Raw genomic sequence first — 21,410 nt, 5'->3', positions numbered from 1 at the left:
TTGTACCTTTTGACATGTTAAACACGACCATTTCGTGATGAGTAACACCACATTTAAAACTTCTACAGAAGCACTTTGTTTTTTCTTGTGAGGTGTGTGTGTGTGGAGTGTTCTAGGATGCATACTTAACATTCCATCGTGTGGCTCGTCCTCATGGCTGTGTTTAAGTCTCCTACATCCGTAAAAACCCGCAATAAAACAGGCAAAGTGCGGGTATTTAACAAGAAGTAACTTTTGATGCCCCATGGCGCGACTGATAGTCAGATAGTCAGACTTCCGGTAGTCAAGGTAAATGTCAACAAACTGTGACGTCTTCTTTCCCGGACTTTTACATTTCATCAACAATGCAAAACGTCACAATCGTAGTGACGTCACAGCATAGTTATCACGTTCTCGATTTTTTATACATTTTGGAATAAAGCACACTCACTTTGCTATCTGAATATGGACTCTTGTGTTGCTTATCATCACTTCCTCTTTTGTAGCCTTATTTTGTGAGTAATGAATTGTCCCACATTGTTGTACGGTCATTGAATGCACCTCGCTACATAAATCGACTACTACAGTGCATTTTTTAAATCCTTTTTCGTTCATCTCATATTTGCTCACAAATGCTGATACTATGTCACTTTCAAAACACAGAACGGTAAGTATAAATTACCTTGGAGTTGCCTATCCTTAAATAAGGAGTGTTTTTATTGTGCATTTTGTCACCATCGCCGCCCTACTGTCAACATCTTGGTGTGAAAGTATGTTGCATTACATGTATTGTAGCTATGGTGGAATAGTGTTAATGATACAATACATAAGACATGACTTACTCTGTTCTGTGGCAACCTTGACGCTCCTTTTTTTCTGTGGAGCATAGCATCAGGAATAGCTTCCTAGCAAGTGATGTAAAGAGGCTAATACCTGTCAGCTAAAGCAGAGCCCACAAAGGCATCTCCATGGAGATGCTGGACTTGCTTCAGTAGATTTTTCATCCAAATAGTAGTAATGCCAAAATGATGTGTTGCTGCTGGATGTTCACAGTATCCCGGTGATACTGGAACCTTCTATTCTTTTTTCTCCAACAATGTACAAGCAAGCGCAGAGAAGGAGAGACAGATGTTCTTTGCAGTGATCATTTCACTGATGACTGCTATGAAAGAACACCTTTACACAAATCATCTAAAGACTATCTAAATATATGAATATATTGTTATTGTTTTGTGAAATACTGCAGGGGTTAGTTGGCCATGAAGTCTTGCTTAATTCTCTTGAAATTTGATCCTTTTGCATTCCTCCTCATCTTCCTTCCTACGCATGCCAGCGTTCTGAGCTTTGGCCTGTGCCCAAGCTCACATTTCTGCAGAACGCCATTGTTTTGTTTTCCTTGGAGGCAGCATGAATGACGCTCACGCTGAGGTCCAGACTTGGACATGTATTTCTTCAAGCTCTCCAATGACAACATCAGCCATGACTCTACTTGCCTCACACCATCCCAGTGCTGACAAACAATGCATTTTACTTAGCAGTGCTGACTGTTTCATGAGCAAATATGTCTCATAGCTGCCATCTGCTGGTGGTTCCAAGCAATACAATGATACCATACCACATGAATTCTTGCTTCTTTCCAATATTCTGTAGGATGCTAAGTCAATCAAACCTCTTCTCTTTACACAGACATACTTTGTTACATATATTGTAGACTTCCTAACACAGTGTTCACAGACTGAAAGTTGTTAGGATTAGTCCTAATGAAATATCATGACATGACTCCTAGCACATGACTACTACGGTGAGGTCCCTGTTGTGGCCTTGCAAGGTGCTCAGTATTCAAGCACACACTCCGTGCAGCCGCTGTGACACCATGGACGTCCTGGCAAACCTTTTGCACTTTTCAAAAACTTTCATTTGGTACAACTAGCAAAGTGAATGTTTGTTTACAAGTGAGTTCAGGTTGTTAACTTCACAGGCAGGAGGAAAAAAAGAGTGCTTGATTTGCTCACCAGCACAGTATGGGTAATATCACCTCATTGGAACATTTATTGTAGAGATTCAGTTCAGACTAAGAAAGCAATGAAGTTGGTGTTGCCCATATGATGTAAACAAGGATTTCCATTTGAATTAAGAAATACACGGTCCTCTTTATGTAACTATTTTGGACGATTCTCTGAATTAAAATTTTCGGGGTGGAGTCCAAATACCACACAGGCAATAAAAAAAACCCAGAAGCAGAAGAACAAGGTGAGCTCAGTGGGGCCGGTTTCACACAGCCGACATGTGGGCGGGACCAACCCTTGAAGAGCGGGCCGCCGTTCTGGCATGCTGCGCATTGATTGGCTGACACTGACCAAAGGCGGAAGTGCGCGGAGCAGCGGGGATTCCCCGAGGGAAGTTCCCAACTCCGCAAAGTGGGCTATGTAAAACACACACTTACTTCTCTACTTCCATACTTCTCTACTTCCATTCTCACTAGCTCACTATTTCCCAATGTCGGGCTGCTGTGTTGGAGCATGTTGGACTTTTACACCCACCCTAACTAAGGTAAGCACCGCGTCATCATTGTTCCTTAAAGCTACTACTATTATCTTCACATTTACTTCCATCTTTTACATTGATATCCCCTTGTCGTGTTTGACAGGCTCTGTGGGTTTTACTTGCAAACGTGTATACTTCGATACTATACTATATACTATACTTTACTATACTATACATTCCTATATACTATACTTCTGTATACTTCTAATAGTAATATTCGGGTTGTAACGATTCCTTTTAATACCGATTGGATTTGTATTCACTATTCATGATTGCTGATACGATTCAAGTATGATATCGGTTCATTTAGAACGGTACGGTCCTTAACGATTCAGTAAGTTGAAATGGATTCAGGAACTTTTTGGCCTAACGTTCAAGCAGTGTGATTGTGAAAGAAATAGCCTTCCGAGATTCCCCTTGTTTTTTTGTTTTTTTTTTGTCATGGGGTTGGGTATAAATGAGTTCTGTATATAAAACAAAGAAGTAAATGACAAATGCATTCCCATTTGATTCGAATCAAGTGCAAGCAACACATCAGGTTGAATGAAAAATCAATGAAATCCATACATTTTCTACAATGCTCTTTCTCATTAGGGTCACAGGGGTATGCTGGAGCCTTTCATTTGATCTGATAAAAACAGACAACTTGAATTTCCTACCTCATTCACTTTTCTAAGTATTCAAGAAGTTAAAAGGATTCTATGATTCTTTTTCCACTTTTCTGCCCTATAAATGTTATGTATTCTAGTGTTAAACCATGCCAATGTTTCAGATAATGAGGTTTACGCATTTTGATGTGAGCCCTAAAAAAAGTTTGGGATGGCTGAAAACACTCAATTTCAAAAGGCGTGGTAAAACTTGTCCTTTGTGATGTCACAGAGAGGCGAACTTGTATGTAGACTCTCTGCCATACCCCAAGCTTTGCTTCCCCCCGCTGTTTAATTGCTAGCAATGCCTCGAAAGGGAAAGCCACATTTGTTTACAATTCCTAAAGACGCCACCATCAGGCACAAGTGGTCGGAGCTCCTCATTCCCGACCAGCAAAATAAATGCATTTTAATGCATTAGCATAGAAGAAGCTGGGTTGCTACTAGCCTTTAGCTAATACTTTTTTACACACTGGTAGTCCCGCAAAACACATTATGCCTTACCCATGCTGTAGAAGACCTAACGTTAAAATGCTAAAGCTACTTACTATTGACAGACACCTTGAAGTAACTTCTTTTCTTGAGAAACTTCACACTGTACAGTCTCCACTTCCGGATCGGATTTGGGATCCAACAACATACTTGGAAAGCGCATGGTAAGAGCTCACATAGTAGTTGGTTCATATTCTACATTATACCTTGGTAGTGTTTTGTCTGTTTATCCACCTATTGTGTTGCTGTGTGTGTAGTTCTTTTGACACTTGGAGTAGGAATTGTGTGTGACGTGGTGACGCTCCACCATTCCTAGCTATTAACGGTATGTCTCACACAGGTAGACTACACTTGATGACCATATAGTGGCTTAAACGTGACATGACACAATCGTCTTTCAATGATAAATCGTAATCATTGTTGTTGATTTGTTTTTCAATATCAGTCGATAGGATAAGCGGTACAGAAAATGGATGGATGGAATATATTGAGGGACTTTTTTGTTGTGCAATTTTTGTTGTGACTGCTTTTTAGGGCCGTGGGCTTTGATTTGTAGTTTGTGTGTTTTGAGTGCAAAGTGTCACCTCTGATCTGGCGTGCTTCCAGCACAACCACAGAGATGTGAGTATAGCTATCTTGGGCTTTTTTATGGCGGATTATTCCCTCCAAAATTGTTGATTTCGGGGGACAAGCCGCGACGGATTCAGTGTGACTCTGGGGTAAAGCCTGAAAATGCTCCACTTGACATTGCAATTTTGTCTAATTCACACTTTTATCAACCAAAGAGCTACTTTTTAAAAGAACCACACATTTCCCTCATACTATCCACACAAAAAAATATATATTTACTATATTGACATCAGTACTTGTATCAGTATGTTCTCACAGATTTTCACATGCAAATTACAAGTCAACATGATTCACTTCTTATGTACTATAAAACATAATATACTTGATATCACTCAATAATGGAATTCATTCAACATGGCAATAAAGATAATGACACACATTTCTATAGTGGACTTCATGACGTCAAGCACAGCCATCAAACTATGGACTTTGTTATACGTCGTCAACACATCACTTTTCCTATAATACTCTATATACATACAGCTTACCATCACTTAGTTTATCCATCATGGATAATAGCTGTAATTGTACATGCTGTTTCAGATGCTTACATGAAATAGTGGTCGCTGTGATTGTTTATTGCATTGAAATGTGCCTGACAGGCTGAAGAACCTGCCTGTGAGGTTTTGCATGTCAACCAAAATACCACTACGCTGGGAATGCTTTGCGTGCGCTGAGAGTAGATCAGGTCTGAGCTGACAAGCTTTCAGCGTACCTTTGGTGAGTTGTTTTGTCACAAAATTGTCACTGCACCATGCTGAATCTGTGGACACCTCCCATTGGTGCGCCGCCACGGCCATGTTGACGCAGCCCAGTCTATCAAATGACCAAATTGGTGGTGCACAGGACCAAATTTACCAGTGTGCGGGGTACGCCACGAAATGCAGTGTTGACCTTGCATGACTTTGTATTTGCAGGGCTCATGTCTGCTCGGTCAGTGATGATTGTGGAGCACACGGCATGGAGAGGAACATGGCAGACCAACTCAACAAAGCTTTCGAAGCTTATCGCCAGGTCTCCATTGAAAAAGATCACGCCAAGAAGGAGCTGAAACAAATTGTGAGTATCCTGAAGACAGTTGAAATAAATAAATAATCATTTCTTGCTGTGGTCACAGGCCTGACATGTAAATCTGATCCTAGAGTGCCCAAACTGAAATAGACATTTTCCTCTGGAAAACTGGAATGATGGAGCAGATCCTTAAACATGCTCAAGGATATTTTAGGGTGCTGGTAGCTGCAGTATGTGTGGCGTTAAAGGGTTTTGTGAGTTCCTGCTTCCTGTGTCAGGGTTGTGAAGAATAAGGCCATGTGATATGGAGAAGAGGCACACTAGGGAGCTCGCTAGTCACCCTGAAAGATTTTCAACACATCAGCCGAGGTCTTGGGATTTTATAAGCAGGGCAGGACAGGTGACACAATAAAAGCTCAATGGAAGAACATACATAATGTCAAATTATTGATCCCCTCAAACAAAAAGATGACTTGAGTTTTGCCAGTGCTTATGACACATCGGCAAAAAGATAAGTCCCAAAGTTTCTTATTTTTCTTAGCTTTTTCTGATGTTCTGATGTTCACTTCCATGCTTTCCTTGTTTTGGGTGCCAGCTTGGGAAGCATAATGAATCCGAAACGTCAACTAGATGTTATCCCTCATGTTAACTAGCCTTTTTATGGAGCAAAATGTGGGCGCGCCTTCATAACCATGAAACTTTGTAACACGGGGCATCTACAGAAGAATGTTGAGTTATTATTGCCACTCAGAAAGACAGGTGTATCTAGTGAAGTGTATATTGAAGCCTATGGCATTATGTGAAAAATTGACGTAGCATATTGCAGTGACAAGATCAATCTTGTTTTTCCAGACGGAGCATTATCAGCGATACACTGAAAAGCTCCTGAAGCAGGTAGAAGACCAGCAGCAGCTGATATCCCAACTTAAAGCCCAGTTGTCAGCATCGATGCAACCATCAGGTTAGTCAGCTGATCCTCCTTACAGTAAAAGTTGCACCGTCATCCTTTGCTCTTCATCCACGCTCTGCTGCATTCTCAGGAGAGACCAAATGTGAGGCATGCATCCGTCTGGTTGATGGGCCCAGCGCACATGGCAAAATCCAGCATCCGGTACGTGTGTACTTGATGAGTTCACACTCAGCTGATTCAACAACGACTGTGTTGATTCACCGTGATCCATTCATGTATGAGTTTTCTCATGTGGATTCTACTGATACATATTTTACACTCCATGTTATTTGGGACATAGAAACATCCTACTCAATGAAGAACGGCTTTGGGCATGTGTGATGCCCATCCCCAAATGTTCTCCATTGGATTTAGATGAGGGGAAGACGCAGGATGGTGCAAAAAAGTGACATCATTCCTATGTAAGAAGTTCAAGTCCAAGTGTTGAAAAAGCCAGTCATTACCACACAGATCAGGGCCTTCATTCATGAGCAACATCTACCGTTTGATACCCCTGTTGACCTCAAGCCATTCCATTCTATTGAAGGATGATGATGATGGTGGAGAACATCTCAGGTGGCATCTCCTGTGTCAATGCCAGTAACGTCGGAAGCCATCAGGAAACCCATGTTTGGTGCTCTCCCGCTAATACTGATGGTTATTGGACTGCACTCGGCACCGGTACCGGCCTTTATTTGGGCCCAGGATGGTCTTGTGTCTTGACGAACAACCAATTGGATCCTCCTGCTCATTTATTTGGGTCTACCACTGTTTTTTTTTTTTACTTCCACGAGCCTCAGGATGTTCTGAAGAGGTTTGAAATGACTGTCTCACTACATCCAAGCTCAGCAGCAAATAGCGCTGCCAGAGGCCTGTCTTATCAATTCCACCTTGTTCAAAGAGAGAAAGCTTTGTTGCCTTTGTCATCAAGAGATCATCACATCACATTCAATCTGGGGGTCCTTTTAGCCTGTGTGATACGTGGATGCATTTGAGTTTCAATCTAATAACTTGTGAATACGCTACGTACAGGATTCAATGTTTACTATCAAATGGGTTCAAAATGCTGATATAGCATGTTAGCATGACTATTCAAACTCCCTTGAACTTCACTTTCATTTCACAAGATGGAGCTAGAGGATCATTTGGAAGAATTCAGTTATGAACTATACAGTTCCATGTGGATTACATGATGTTCTAATAATTCTATATTACACTGTCATCATCACCACTACTACAAATGTCTTTTGTTGTGTTTTTTAGGACAATACGGGCACTGTTGCTGTCACTCCTATAATGACTGTCAGTAGCAGTGTTGACTAGTATGTTCTTTTTTTTTTGTCCTCGCACCAAGACTTTTCCCCAACGTGGACAAGGCGTGCATTTCTTTCTCACCCGTGTGTTTTGTTTGTCAGTCAGGACATGCTGGATGCACTGGAAGCCATTCAAGGGACCTTCCGGCAGATTCGATGTCTATCTCGAAGGCAAAAAGATCAGCTGAAGAGATTCCGTGGGGGAAGTGAAACAGCCAACGGTACTATCAAATACAAGAAGTCAAACCCATGCAAAGTATGTCATAGGGGTGTCGCAAGATTATAAGGTGACAAGAAAAAAAAGGGCTTGTGGGCCTGGGATGATAAGAAATCAATGAATTCATGACACAGTATTTTGTCATTGTACTTTTCTTAATAGTAATGTTCAAGTCTCGGTCTGGAAGACCTGGTCTTATGGTCCTATCTTGTGACACCCCTAGTATGTAAACATGCTTTTGTTATTTTCTTCTTGATGAAATCCCTGAAGATCACCTAGCGTGAGATCACTTCAGGTCATATTCCATTATATATATACATATATACGTTACATATATTTACAAGTACACACGTGCAATGACACATGGATGAACTTCTGTCTTCTTCCTCTGCTTTGGCTTGTCCCACCAGGGGTCGCCACAGCAGATGATGGATTTCCATCTTGCCCTGTCCTTTACATCTTCCTCTTGTCAGTCTTACCACATCAATAAAGCTCCTTTTTGCTCGCCTCCTTCCTCTCTTCTAGCAGCCTTCTACTAATACAGTATAGTCACTCACAGTCAGTCCGGCCTTTCTGACCTTGCCTCCCAGGTGTCTAACGTGGGATGTTGCTAATCCTGTCCATCTTGATCACTCTCAAGGAAAATCTAAGCATCTTCGGCTCTGCCTCCTGTCTGTTGGTCTCACTACCTTCAAGTACAGTTGTCCCTTCAGGGCTCCTGACCCTGCCATTGGCCGGTGACCGGTCCAGGGTGTACCCTGCCTCTTTCACAAAGTCACCAGGGATAGGCTCCAGCATACCCCCGCCACTCTCGCGAGGATAAGCGGCATAGAAAATGGATGGATGGACTCCAGACTCTGTTCTCCATCCTACTTCTTCACCTTTTTTCTACGCTCTTCATTGTTCTGAACTCCTCCACCTTTTTCCTCTACCCGCTCTCTGCTCTCATGTCATTGTCTGACCTCATCTGTCAATCTGTCCATCAGCAAACACAAATTCTCTTTCAGCACGCTATCGAAATCCACAAAGACACAGTGGAACTCCTCCTGTCCTCCTGTACTTCCCCATCAGGACTGCTACACATCAGGACGTCCTTCTGCTACTCTTTTTCGTCCCTCATCAGCTTGTAGCCGTCACAAAGACATCACCCGTGTGCTTACTGCTTGACACCAATACACTCATTCCCTTCATTCAATGGACAACACTGCTCCTTTCTCACCTCCACAGCCCCAACGGCCTTCCCATCATTCATCCTCTTTAGAGCTGGAACTTCCCAGCTTCCAACCTTGTCGCTCTTTCCTTTTCTACACTCATCACTTTCTTCCAAGTACACGATCGCCTCGTAGGCTGGGGCATCGTTTGGCATCGTAACCATTCTTTCTTTCTCCATTTCTGCCATTTGGTCCTCTGCCCTTGTTCATTTCCTCTTTTGCACAACAGAACTCACCCTATACTGTCAGTCTACATTGTGTGGCCTTGCTCTCCCCTCTTCAGCGTATCTGCAGTGCAGTCTCTTAAAAAAGTCTAAAATCCATTCATTTCAATTTATGGCCTTAAAGTCTACTTTCCTTTAAATGTTGCCCATCATACACAATCATTTTATGTGGGACATGAACGACATGTCTTTTCTGTGTGTTCTTAAGATGTAAAAATGGATAAAGAAAGAGGCTGCTAAAAATGCACGTCATTGGACACACCTATTCTGCCTCCCAAAAGCGCCAACAAGGCTCCCTTTCCAGCACGTGAGCCGCGTGTGATGCACATCGTCATTAACATAGCTACATCCAAGAACTACATTACTGGCGTTGTGACACCTCGCCACACCACAGCGGCTAGCTACTAGCCAGCTAGCGACACATTCCTCAGGCCTGTCTCAGGTGTGGCCTATGACCTGCTTTCATGCTTTCGTTAGTTGTCTCTTTTTATTTGTCTTTATATCTTTAGATATGAAATGTATATATGTATGTATACATATATATGGATGTGTATATATATATATATTTATTCAACAATTACAATTAATCAGATGATTATCAAAGAACAATATCTTATTTTGAGCTGACACTGTAGTCAAAATGTGTGAGAGGTCTCACTCGCTCACATTTTGGATTTGCTGAAAATTTGTAGGCGAGTTTAAGAGCTAATATGCTAATAATACTGAAAATAGTAATACAAAAATATGCTTGCTGACCGGATGCTGACATAATGGTCCATAGTTCCGAAATTGATATCCTTTTACATAAAATTTGATGTAATTATCGTTGTAGTTGCACATCGAATTATTTACCACAAAGAAATTTTTCCTACTAAAACTTATTTTTATATGTGATTAAATGCGATTAATTCTGAGGTAACTATGGACCAAAATGCAATTACTTGCAATCAAATATTTTAATCGATTGACAGCCCTAGTGTGTGTGTGTGTATATATTGAATATGTCATATATGTGGAATATGTCATATATGGAAATTGTGTGAGAAAAGTCAATGTTGTTTTGCTGTCTAACAGATCAGCAGTTCTCCATGCCCATCCAGTGCACAGACGGCACAGCAGAAGACGAAGAAACAGCCATTTCCTCGGCGTTACGGTCAGAGGGGGATAATCTGCTGCCTCCCACATCTCTGGCGTCACGTGGCGTCAGCCCGGACGACAGGGACTTTGTAGACTCTCTCACCAAGCTCAGTGTCAAATACCCGCCCCCTGACAGCGAATACGATTTCCTGAACAGCGCCCCGGAGAGGCACGCAGGTCTGACCGTGCCCATGAGACGGCCTCTCTGCGGCGCCCCCACCGTGGCCAACGAGGGGGAGGAAGAGGCCTCGGAACTGCCCGCCGGGCCGTGTTTGACCTACCCCGCGTTCCCCTCCCACACCGCATCTTCGTCACTGTCCCAGGAGAACATCCGGGGACCCCAGCAGGTGAGAAGGAGGTCTGAGAAAAGTAGTAGCAAATATCATAGTAGCTTCTGTTTGGGAAAGTGAAAGAATGCAAAATAAGCCCCGGGTACTGTGAAGTATTGGAATGATGTCAACACGCTATTGCTAGCATATTTGCTTGACCGTGTGAGCCAGATGGGAGTGTAACACAGTGTCACCATTGCCTGGTGATTATCACGTGCACTGTTCATTACTAAGATGTAAAAAAGAAATTCACCATAAACGACATCACCAAGCTCAAATAGCTCACTTTTTCAGCCTGTGAGCTATTTTAAAATCATCTATAAATATTGGCTATATTTACTGCACGTACATTTTCAGCATGCAAGTCAACAGGGTCTAAAACAGGGGTCTCAAACTCAATTTACTTGGGGGTCACTGGAGCTAGGGTCTGGGTGAGACTGGACCGCATCAGGTTTTCCAAAAAAAAACGCATTTATTAAAAACAAAAAATTTTTTAAAAATTTCGCTTTGGTTCCAATTTTCTACAAGAAAAGCTCTGATAAAACATTCCACTGTTCTCAAATATCTTACTTTTTATTGTTCTACACAAAATAAGATGAAAAATAAATAAACAAATCAAGAATATAGAAAATCAATCAGTAATAAATAAATATAATAATAATAATAATAAAACGGCAAATAATAAAAACTTAAGAAACCACATATAGTTGGTGGGTAGACAAATTATTTTTTTCAGATTAAAATGAACAAAGCATTATTAGAGCCCTGTTGACATGACAAAACACGACTATAGTCACATTTATACTCTTTTTATTTACAATATATTGCGCAACTGCAGGGTCTTGAGACACATGCTAACTCGCAAACTAGAGAGCTAGCGACCAAAACGGTAGCCTTCAAGTTATTTCCTTTAAACTTAAATAGCCAAAAACTTACCACTTCCACACGGATAGGGAGGATAACTATTAACAGTTATTTAACCTTTAACATGAACATTAATCAAACGTAATAATTTTTTCTGGGTACATGATACCATACAGCATCCATATCAAACTTGCGCGGGCCGCACTAACATTAAACTTTCATATCAAGGCGAAGGGAGATCCAAAGCTCCATGTCCCTGTGTGAGAAAGTGATTGGGCTAAAGCTAATAAGTGCTCAGCAGCAACAAGTGCAATCAAGCCTTGGTGATAACTTGTTGGAGGCTTTTTCCAGCATCAAACACCGTTTGAAGGTCATGCCTCAGCATCTCCGTAGGATTCAGGTCAGGACTCGGAGTCCTTGCTTTGGTGGACTTGCTGCTGTGTTTTGGATCATGGTCGTGCTGCACAAGCTCACCTACACATGGCCGGAATTCATGCTTCCATTTATCACAGCAGACCATCACACTACCACCACCGTATTTGACTCTTCTTTTTCTCAAATGCCAAATGGAATAAGACACACACCTTCCAACACGTTTTGGTATTGGAACTGCTTTTTGTCCAGTGTCTTTCTTACGGTGGAGTCATGAACACTGACCTTAACTGAGGCAAGTGAGGCCTGCATTTCTTTGGATGTTATTGTGGGGTCTTTTGTGACCTCTCGGATGACTCGTTTAGGTGGTCTTGGAGTCATTTAGGTTGGCTGTCCGGTCCTGGGAAGGTTCACCACTGTTTCATGTTTTGGCCGTTGGTGGATAAGGGTTCTCACTGTGGTTGGCTGGAGTCCTAAAAGCTTTAGAAATGACTTTAGAACCTTTTCCACACTGATAGATCTCAATTCAATCACTTTTCACACACGGCCATGTAGTCTTATTTTGACATTTTTCTAGTGATCTGAAACCTCTGAGTGTACATTATACATATATACTGTATACATATATACATCTTACATCACTTAGTTTATTCATCATCACCATCATAGAAGTTTATTAGTTTATTATTTTTGTGTGATGGATGTGATGGGCAGGTCTGTGTTAATAGAAGACTTTGCTTTTAAGAGAGTGGAAATGAATGACATGTTTCTTTGCTTCAGTCTCTGTGGACGCCCGAGCTGTGCCACGAGTCTGAGTCGGAAGCGGGAGCAGAGACGGCGGCGCCTTGCATCAGCGTCCCGGATAAATGCGCTTTCTGCCACGCCGTGGTTCCTCGGGAGCGAATGAACGGCCACCTCTACTCCCATTTCTCTCCTGAGGATGAAAGCCACCGCTGACGACGCAGAGACTTTCTGTCGGCGTGGCCCGTTTTGGAAAGTACGCGGACTGTACGGGACGCCGCTATAAGACTTGAATCCGTATATTTCATATTGAAGAATTGAATACAGCCCCTTGCCTAGTACATTTACTATCATGAGGAAATAAAGCCAACGTTTACTCCTGGAAGATGAGGCCTTTTTTTTTTTTTTTACAAGGTGGAGCCAATCCTTTATATTGCTATATTTTCACCCCCGTATGGGCATTATCGGCAACACAGTTCATTGATGAAAACGTGAAATGTGGAACATGTTTGTATCCTCATGCTGAGAAAGCATCGCTAGGTTAGCCAGGGTCCCTGAAGCACCTTTCCAGGAAGTCATAGCAGAATGAAGACTGCATCACTTTTTTTTTTTGCTTTTGGCAGCCATTTTCATTTATTCATTCATTCATTCATTTTCTACCGCTTTTTCCTCACAAGGGTCGCGGGGGTGCTGGAGCCTATCCCAGCTGTCTTTGGGCGAGAGGCGGGGTACACCCTGGACTGGTCGCCAGCCAATGGCAGCCATTTTATTTTGGATAAAAATGCTTCTGTTCAAACTACTTCAGTCATCAAAAGTAAATCCATTTGAGTCTGCTTAAAACGATGGATTGGAAATCGGATAAGGTGAAAAATAAAAGTCCAGCTCCTGTCCAGGTGAATACTAGTGCATGCTGTGTGTATGTGTATTTATTCTGCACATCATCATGGGAGAAAGTACCAGCATGCTAAGGAAGTACAGTAAACCTCGGACATATCGGATTCAATTGTTCCCACTGGTTTTGTCCGATATAAGCGAAATCCGTTATATGCGTATACCGGAAAATGTCCGTTTTACGCATATATCGGATTTATATCCGGTATATGCGTAAATCGGATTTTATCCGTTATAAAAAGGCACTTCCTTGACTATGTTTCCAATGTACCTGGACGCGCAGGCAACGCTGCAAACGCTGCAAATGACGTCGTATAGCGGCCTGTCACGGTTCGGCGAATCGGAGCGCCACGATGCGGCCATCCGATATATGCGAGGGAAATTTAATGGAAATGCATTGGAACGGGACTGGAGATTTTGTCCGAAATAGGCGAAATCCGTTATAAAAAATCCGATATATGCAATGAATTTTTATTGGAAATGCATTACAGAAAAATTGGTTCTTTTTTATCTGTCCGTTGTGAGCGAATTTCCGATATATCCGAGTCCGATATATCCGAGGTTTACTGTACAAGCAAAAGAAAACTATGCGGCCCGTCGTCAGGAGTGCTGGATCCATGCAGTACATTCGTTGAATTATCGCGCTAACAAGAAGCAGGTGTTTGTCCATCACCACCATGGCTTTTTTGGAAACCTTTCCGAGTTTTCCGCCATTTGTGAAGTTGATACGGCATGTGTTCTTTACGCTCTCTTATTCCTTAATGATGCAAAACATCAGGCACCGACACGCCGGTCAATTAGCACAATTAGGCCTCATTTTCTGCTTTTTTACATCTTGAACATCTGCATGCGGTGGTTGTTGTTGCCATGACAGCTTTGTTTTTGATATCGACTGCTACTGCAACCAAAGTAGAGTATACTGTACTCCTTGGATGTTCAGGCAGTCTTTTTAGACGGGAAAAGCTAGTATGGATTTGTTGGCACGGATTGGATTTTATTAATAGCACGCACTCACCCCGCCTGCCAAACATGACTTGTTCATTAGGGCTTTTTTAATGACAAACCGTATCATCTGACACTGGCTGTCTGGCAAATACTTATCACTAATGATGCGCTCTGCTTCATCTGTGGAGAAAGAGTCCAACATCGTGCGGCCTACACGCTTTTCTCTCTGGGAGCAGGAACAGCTGCTTGCTCATAATTACCTTGTCATTCATGCTTTGCCAGTGGAAACTCATACTGACAGCTCCTTTTATTATCTTATGCTTCATTTTTTTTTATTTCTTTCTCATACGCAGACCTGCTCACTTGGCCTTCCCTGTGTTGGGCAAAGAAAACACTTTGGAAGTGAAAGTGAAAAAAAAACAAAAGAATTTGGAAGTCAAAGTGAAAAAAACTCAAGAAAATACTTTGAAAGTGAAATAAAGTGTTTGGAAGTGAAAAATAAAACAAATAAAATAAAAAATCATTAGAAAGTGAAAGAAAAAGAATAGAGTCAAAAACAAATGGGAAAAAACAGTTTGAAAGCAAAAAACATAAAAGAAAAAAGTTTGGAAGTGAAAGTGAAATGAGAAAATCTTTGGAAGTGAAAGTGAAAAAATAAAATACAAGTTTGGAAGCAGAAGTGCAAAAAAATAGAAAAGTGTGAAAGTGAAATAAAAACATGAAATTAGAAAAAAAACTATTTGTAAGTGAAAATAAAAAGCGAGTTTGGAAGTCAAAGTGAAATGACAAAAAAACAGTTGAAAGGTGAAAGTGGAAAAAAAACAAAATAAAAAGATTTACAAGTGAAAGTGAAAATAAAAAGCAAAGAAAGGAGTTTGGAAGTCAAAGTGAAATGAGAAAATAATAAACAAAGTAAAAGTGAAAAAATAAAATGAAAAAAGTTTGGAAGCAGATGTGCAAAAAAATAGAAAAGTGTGAAAGTGAAATAAAAACCAAAAACAGTTTGGAAGTGAAAAGTGAAAGTGAAAATATAAAGCAAAGAGTAATATTTCATCACCTGAGTGAAGTTGCCCCCCGACCTCACTCAAACTCTGGTCATATAGTCTCATTGTTTAGTGCTAGGTTAGCGCTACGTTAGTGCTAGGTAGCGCTAACCTAGCAATTAGCGCTAACCTAGCATTTTCAGCAGAATGCTGAAATAATTCTTAATGTAGTGATCGACTAGTGATCCATAGATTGATAAAAGTGATATGTCACCGATTGTATATTTCATAACAGCATAAAGAATTTTAGCATTTTAGCTTGCATCCGTACAAATATCTCTCATTTATCCAAAAACACAGACCGAGCGGTAAATGAACCGCCATTCATTCATTGGAAAGGGTGAGGAGTTGGATGGGAAATGTAGACCGACGGCCGTGTTGTCTAGTGTGGATGGTTAGCGGTGGTCTGGTTCCAAGGTGTCAGGATTGCCAGGAGCGGGAAGGTGAAAGCAATCACGGGTGAGAAGAGTGCAGCAACTAATTATCCCAGTCATCTGTGGAGAGAAGCATGGAGCCCGCTGACTGGCGACAGATTGGTGCGGAGGGGAAGGGGGGGAGGTGTTAGAACAATGGAAAGCAACCCCCCCCTCCACAAGCTTCCCCCCGCCCATCATTACTCCACGCTAATCAGCAGTGCTGCTGCACACACGCGGGGGTTGGGGGGGGGGGGCACGGGCAAGGAAAGTCACACTGCTGGCACTCAGATAGATAGATATGGATATGGATGGATGGATGGATAGATAGATCTAGCTGAGCTGTAGCTGAGCTGTCCTATCTAGTCTTGGAGCATGAACAAGACTAGGGCTGTCCTATCTAGTCTGACTGGTGTCTGTCCTTGCTAGTCTTGGAGCATGAACTAGACTAGGGCTGTCCTATCTAGTCTGACTGGTGTTTGTCCCAAGTAGTCTTGGAGCATGAACTAGACTAGAGTTGTCCTATCTAGTCTTGGAGCATGAACTAGACTAGAGCAGTCCTATCTAGTCTAACTGGTGTTTGTCCTGGCTAGTCTTGGAGCATGAAGTAGACTAGAGCTGTCCTATCTAGTCTGACTGGTGTTTGTCCCAAGTAGTCTTGGAGCATGAACTAGACTAGGGCTGTCCTATCAAGTCTGACTGGTGTTTGTCCCAACTAGTCTTGGAGCATGAACTAGACTAGAGCTGTCCTATCAAGTTTAACTGGTGTTTGTCCTAGCTACTCTTGGCGCATGATCTAGACTAGGGCTGTCCTATTTAGTCCGACTGGTGTTTGTCCCATCTAGTCTTGGAGCATGAACTAGACTAGAGCTGTCCTATCTAGTCTTGGAGCATGAACTAGACTAGAGCTGTCCTATCTAGTCTGACTGGTGTTTGTCCTAGCTAGTCTTGGAGCATGAACTAGAATAGAGCTGTCCTATCTAGTCTGACTGGTGTTTGTCCTAGCTAGTCTTGGAGCATGAAGTAGACTAGAGCTGTCCTATCTAGTCCGACTAGTGTTTGTCCCAGCTATTCTTGGAGCATGAACTAGACTAGAGCTGTCCTATCTAGTCTGACCGGTGTTTGTCCCAGCTAGTCTTGGAGCATGAACTGGACTAGAGCTGTCCTATCTAGTCTGACTGGTGTTTGTCCTAGCTAGTTTTGGAGCATTAAGTAGACTAGAGCTGTCCTATCTAGTCTGACTGGTGTTTGTCTAGTCAGTGAGTCAATCTATGAGTCAGTAAGATATTCATGCATTGAGTGCAGCCAGTTAGCAGGGGTCACATGGGGTCGCTCTGCTTGATTGGTCTCTTGGCCTCCATGTGGTTAACAAGTTTGGAGACGAGCATATTCCCCCGCATGTGCCCCCCCCCCCCCCCCCCCCCCCTCCTTGGCGTGGCATAGCAATGTTAGCCAGGGGCATGGCCTCCCGGTTTAGACTGCAAGAAACTATGCAGCTATGCCCTTTTTGTTGTATTTTATAAACAATAACATACATAAATGACAGAACACAATAATATATATTTGTACATTTTTCAGTTTAAATCAAGCTAAAGACAGCACACACCTGAAAAAGTATTTTGCTAACGCTAGTCTCTTTCAGAGTAGCACAACGTTTGAATGGATCGCTGCGTTCAAAGACACAACGTAATTTCTTTAGGTGAAGTCACACGGATTGTCATGTATTTTGCGGGATTTTCCGGCTTACTTAAATGCAGCTAATTGTAGAATTAGAATTACGTTAGTGATTGAAAAGGAGATACACTTCCTGTTTTTCATTTGTCTTTCTATTTACACGTATAATAAAAGTTCGGAGTGTCCTTGAATGCATCTGGATGTGGTGTGTCGATGAGGAAGTGTGTTTCCCAGAACGAGGAGGACTAGAGACGTGTTTTAGTGAGCAGGAGATACATATATGTTGTTGGAATGCCAATTCAGGCCAGCATAAAGTTATTGAATATCATTTATTATCGGTCTTCAAGTTATTAGACATTATTTCTAATGTGTGGGGACGCTATTGTAATTTTGTCGGTCGTCATGGGGGGTGGGGGGGGGGCGGTGTGACATGCTGCGCATGCGTTAATGAAGCTAAACGTGTGACGGTAATGAATGAGATAAATGAGTCGCTGTTAAGGCGCCATTTCTGGTACATAGACAACCTTTGGCTGTACACATTGACACATCACTTCTCCCCACGCAAACATGAGATTCCTGTCACTCAGACCAGTGACCCGAGTTGTGGTTTTCACAGATATGTAAAACAGGCTGTAAAAGAGTAAAACGGATATTCTCTTAATGCACTCGAAAAAAAAAAACAATTAATTATGCATATTGTTTTAAAACAATATTTATAACATTTTGTTTGTTGTGTAGTGTCACCGGGAGATCATTATTTCCTTCATACAATGCTACTCAACTGAAGACAGTTTAAGGAATTTAGTACAGGTAAGACATTTATTATTTTTACATACATTTTTTACATGTATTTTTATTTACAGTATACATCTGCTTCTCAATTAATCACACTTTTTCAAATAATTACTGAATAAATGTTTCATAGTAAACTATGACCTATTATTAGTCCAAAAATATAGACAAGTATGTATGTAGTATAGTACATAGTACATAGTATATCTATGTAGTATTGTTATATCTGTTATATCTATGTAGTATTGTTGTCACCAGGCATCAGTACTGTTATGAGACTTGACATCCGACGACATGACCTTTCACACTGCATGGAGACCAGCAGAACCCATGGCCGAGACGGACATGCCATGGCCCGAGACGGGCATGCCATGGCCCGAGACGGACATGCCGTGGCCGAGACGGGCATGCCGTGGCCGAGACGGGCATGCCGTGGCCGAGACGGACATGCCATGGCCCGAGACGGACATGCCATGGCCCGAGACAGACATGCCATGGCCCGAGACGGACATGCCATGGCCGAGACGGACATGCCATGGCCTAGACATGCAATGGCCGTGACAGATATGCCATGGCCGAGACGGACATGCCATGGCCGAGACGGACATGCCAACATGCCATGGCCGAGACGGACATGCCATGGCCGAGACGGGCATGCCAACATGCCATGGCCGAGACAGACATGCCATGGCCGAGACGGACATGCCAACATGCCATGGCCGAGACGGACATGCCATGGCCGAGACGAACATGCCATGGCTGAAGCACTGGTATGCGCATGTTAGTGGTTCATGGCGCTAAAGGAACGTTTGTTAGCTTTGCCAGTCCTAATGAACACCTGTGTGACTGTGATTATCGGTTATGGGTGTGGTTGGTGTATCGGATGTGTGTACCTAATGTAGTGTCCATTGATTGAAGCGAGGATGCTAGCTAGCATTGTCGCATGCATGCTTTGCAGCCACGGAAGGGTTAAGGCAGCATGAAAGCATCCATTGTGGTTTTAATGATCTAGCCGCCCCTTGGCTAGTACTAAATGGACCAAAGACGTGTGATAACAGGCGGCCTCTGAACGTCCAATGCAGAGCGAGGCGGACTGCCCTTTCTTTCTCGTGTTTTAACTTGGCGTCCAGATTGCTGGTGTTTTCTCACATGGATCCATCATTTGCTTTGTGATGATTTTAGAGCGTGTAGCTGTTGACAATCATACTGGCAGTGACGTCGGACATATTTTCTTGCTCCGCATGCTGATCCAGTCTATTTTTTGAACGTGTCCATATGGCCGCGTGCAGCTTCAATGAAGCACACGGCTGCTACAGCATGTAAAGGCGTAGCGTGCCGACTTTTCCTCGCTATTGTTCAGTCCCTCCGTAGATGTGTCTTTAAGGAAAAAAAAGCTGAATTCAAATGAGGCACCCCTCTGGTGCCACACATGCTTCTCAGCCTCCCAAACAACACCTAGTGCAGGTGTGAATATTCTAATCCCCAGTGAGAATCACAGTGGGCCCTCTTGTCTTGTCCTCAGAGTCTCCTTTATGTGTGCCGCTGGCTAACAGCGACTTGCAGAAACACCTTTGACTAAGTGGAAGGTGGACATCCTCTTACCAACTGGGCTTAATGACTGATGATGCGGCACGCAATTGAAAACACAACCTAATTGAAAATAAAGTGCATTCCCAAAAACATATTCAGTATTCAAATATTGTCTCCAGCATAGACGGGAACCACGATTGACTTCAGATTCTCCCAGGATCCTTTGCTATTTTCAACTTTGATTCCTAGTTTTGTTGTCCGGTGTGCCAACTGGGAGGATAGCGGCAAACACAGATGAAGAAGAAGCGGCTGCAGTGTTTGCATCCTGGTGATACCTTCACCACCATGATTCATGCTGTACGTTCAATCACAGACGTCGAGCAATAAATGACATTCACTGTCTCCTGCATGTCAATCTTATCCAGGCTTTCAAGAGGGCCCAGGTTGGTTTGGAACTACAGCCACAAGATGCAACCTTATTCATCAGCATGGATGGGTGGATGAGTGGATTGAAAGATGGATGGATAGACCAAGATCCAAGAGTTCTTCCCATGATAGAATCAAATCAGCCGTTTCAGTGGTCCAATCCAAAGGAGCGGAGGTGAGAACTAGCTTTGAACTAAATGAATCATATTCATTATGTAATTATGAAATATATAAATAAAAGTAAAAATGCAGAGTGAATATTTAATATTTATATTTCACCATTTTTTTTTACCATATTTACCATATAATATTATTACCATATTTTCCGGACTATAAGTCAAACTTTTTTCATAGGTTGGCTGTTCCTGCGATTTATACTCCAGAGTGACTTATAAATGGTAATGTTTTTATTTCATTTGAACATGCATCAGATTACAATTGAGTGCATCCCATAATCAGTTCCCAGTTCCACATGTCCAAAAGGAGTAGGAAGAAGCAAAGCTTATTAAATCCTACCCCTCCATCTCGTACTTTTATTTTGTTCTCGTTTTTGTTCTCTTACTTTTGTTCACTTCCTGCTTTCCTAATATAATTTATTTTTTTTTATTTTAATTTTTTTAATTTTAATTTTTTTAATTTTAATTTTAATTTTAATTTTAATTTTAATTTTAATTTTAATTTTAATTTTAATTTTAATTTTAATTTTAATTTTAATTTTAATTTTAATTTTAATTTTAATTTTAATTTTTTTCTACCTAATTATTTTTGGCCGTGTGCGACTTGTACTCCGGAGCGACTTATAGTCCAGAAAATACAGTACATAAATAGAATACAGCAGGATACGTCACCCTGTAGAATAAATACGTAGCATGTTACAGTACGTCAAATGTAAGATGATTTTTCCACTAGTATGGAGCATCAAATATAAATTTCCCAATGGGAAAATGGGAAGTGTGAAATGACATGTGTGAAGAAGCTGAACATTAGGACGCTGGATCGGTCTGAGAAATATGGGAGGAGTTAGCAAGCATTAAAA

The 21,410-nt window shown here is 41.9% G+C and overlaps 1 protein-coding gene and 1 long non-coding RNA gene across 3 annotated transcripts; both read left to right on the top strand.

Annotated features, from left to right (window-relative positions):
* Positions 1-2,331: 2,331 nt before the first annotated feature.
* tank (TRAF family member-associated NFKB activator) lies at positions 2,332-13,566 on the top strand. 2 transcript variants are annotated; one of them, XM_058081996.1, is made up of 9 exons: positions 2,332-2,529; positions 5,210-5,351; positions 6,156-6,264; positions 6,344-6,414; positions 7,516-7,574; positions 7,668-7,786; positions 10,292-10,370; positions 10,512-10,701; positions 12,700-13,566. In XM_058081996.1, exons 2-9 carry the CDS (start codon positions 5,253-5,255, stop codon positions 12,874-12,876), a joined length of 903 nt encoding a protein of 300 aa, XP_057937979.1. In that variant the 5' UTR covers positions 2,332-2,529; positions 5,210-5,252; the 3' UTR covers positions 12,877-13,566. The 2 variants fall into 2 exon arrangements, with proteins under 2 accessions (XP_057937979.1, XP_057937978.1); XM_058081995.1 differs by having other exon boundaries at positions 10,292-10,701.
* Positions 13,567-17,716: 4,150 nt separating this feature from the next.
* On the top strand, positions 17,717-20,121 carry LOC131135772 (uncharacterized). The gene is made up of 3 exons (XR_009131649.1): positions 17,717-17,887; positions 18,365-18,436; positions 18,677-20,121. It is a non-coding gene; the product is annotated as an uncharacterized LOC131135772 (long non-coding RNA).
* Positions 20,122-21,410: the final 1,289 nt, after the last annotated feature.

This window comes from Doryrhamphus excisus, chromosome 9 (genome assembly GCF_030265055.1).
Source record: "Doryrhamphus excisus isolate RoL2022-K1 chromosome 9, RoL_Dexc_1.0, whole genome shotgun sequence".
Lineage (NCBI taxonomy): Eukaryota > Metazoa > Chordata > Actinopteri > Syngnathiformes > Syngnathidae > Doryrhamphus > Doryrhamphus excisus.
This window is presented reverse-complemented; position numbering and strand designations above follow the sequence as displayed.

Bases quoted from the DNA above. Each gene is read 5' to 3' on its own strand.
- tank (XM_058081995.1), top strand. From the start codon at position 5,253: ATGGAGAGGAACATGGCAGACCAACTCAACAAAGCTTTCGAAGCTTAT. The intron at 6,265-6,343 runs GTTAGTCAGCTG...CTGCATTCTCAG, and splicing joins AGCATCGATGCAACCATCAG to GAGAGACCAAATGTGAGGCA. The intron at 7,575-7,667 runs GTATGTTCTTTT...TTTGTTTGTCAG, and splicing joins GTCAGTAGCAGTGTTGACTA to TCAGGACATGCTGGATGCAC.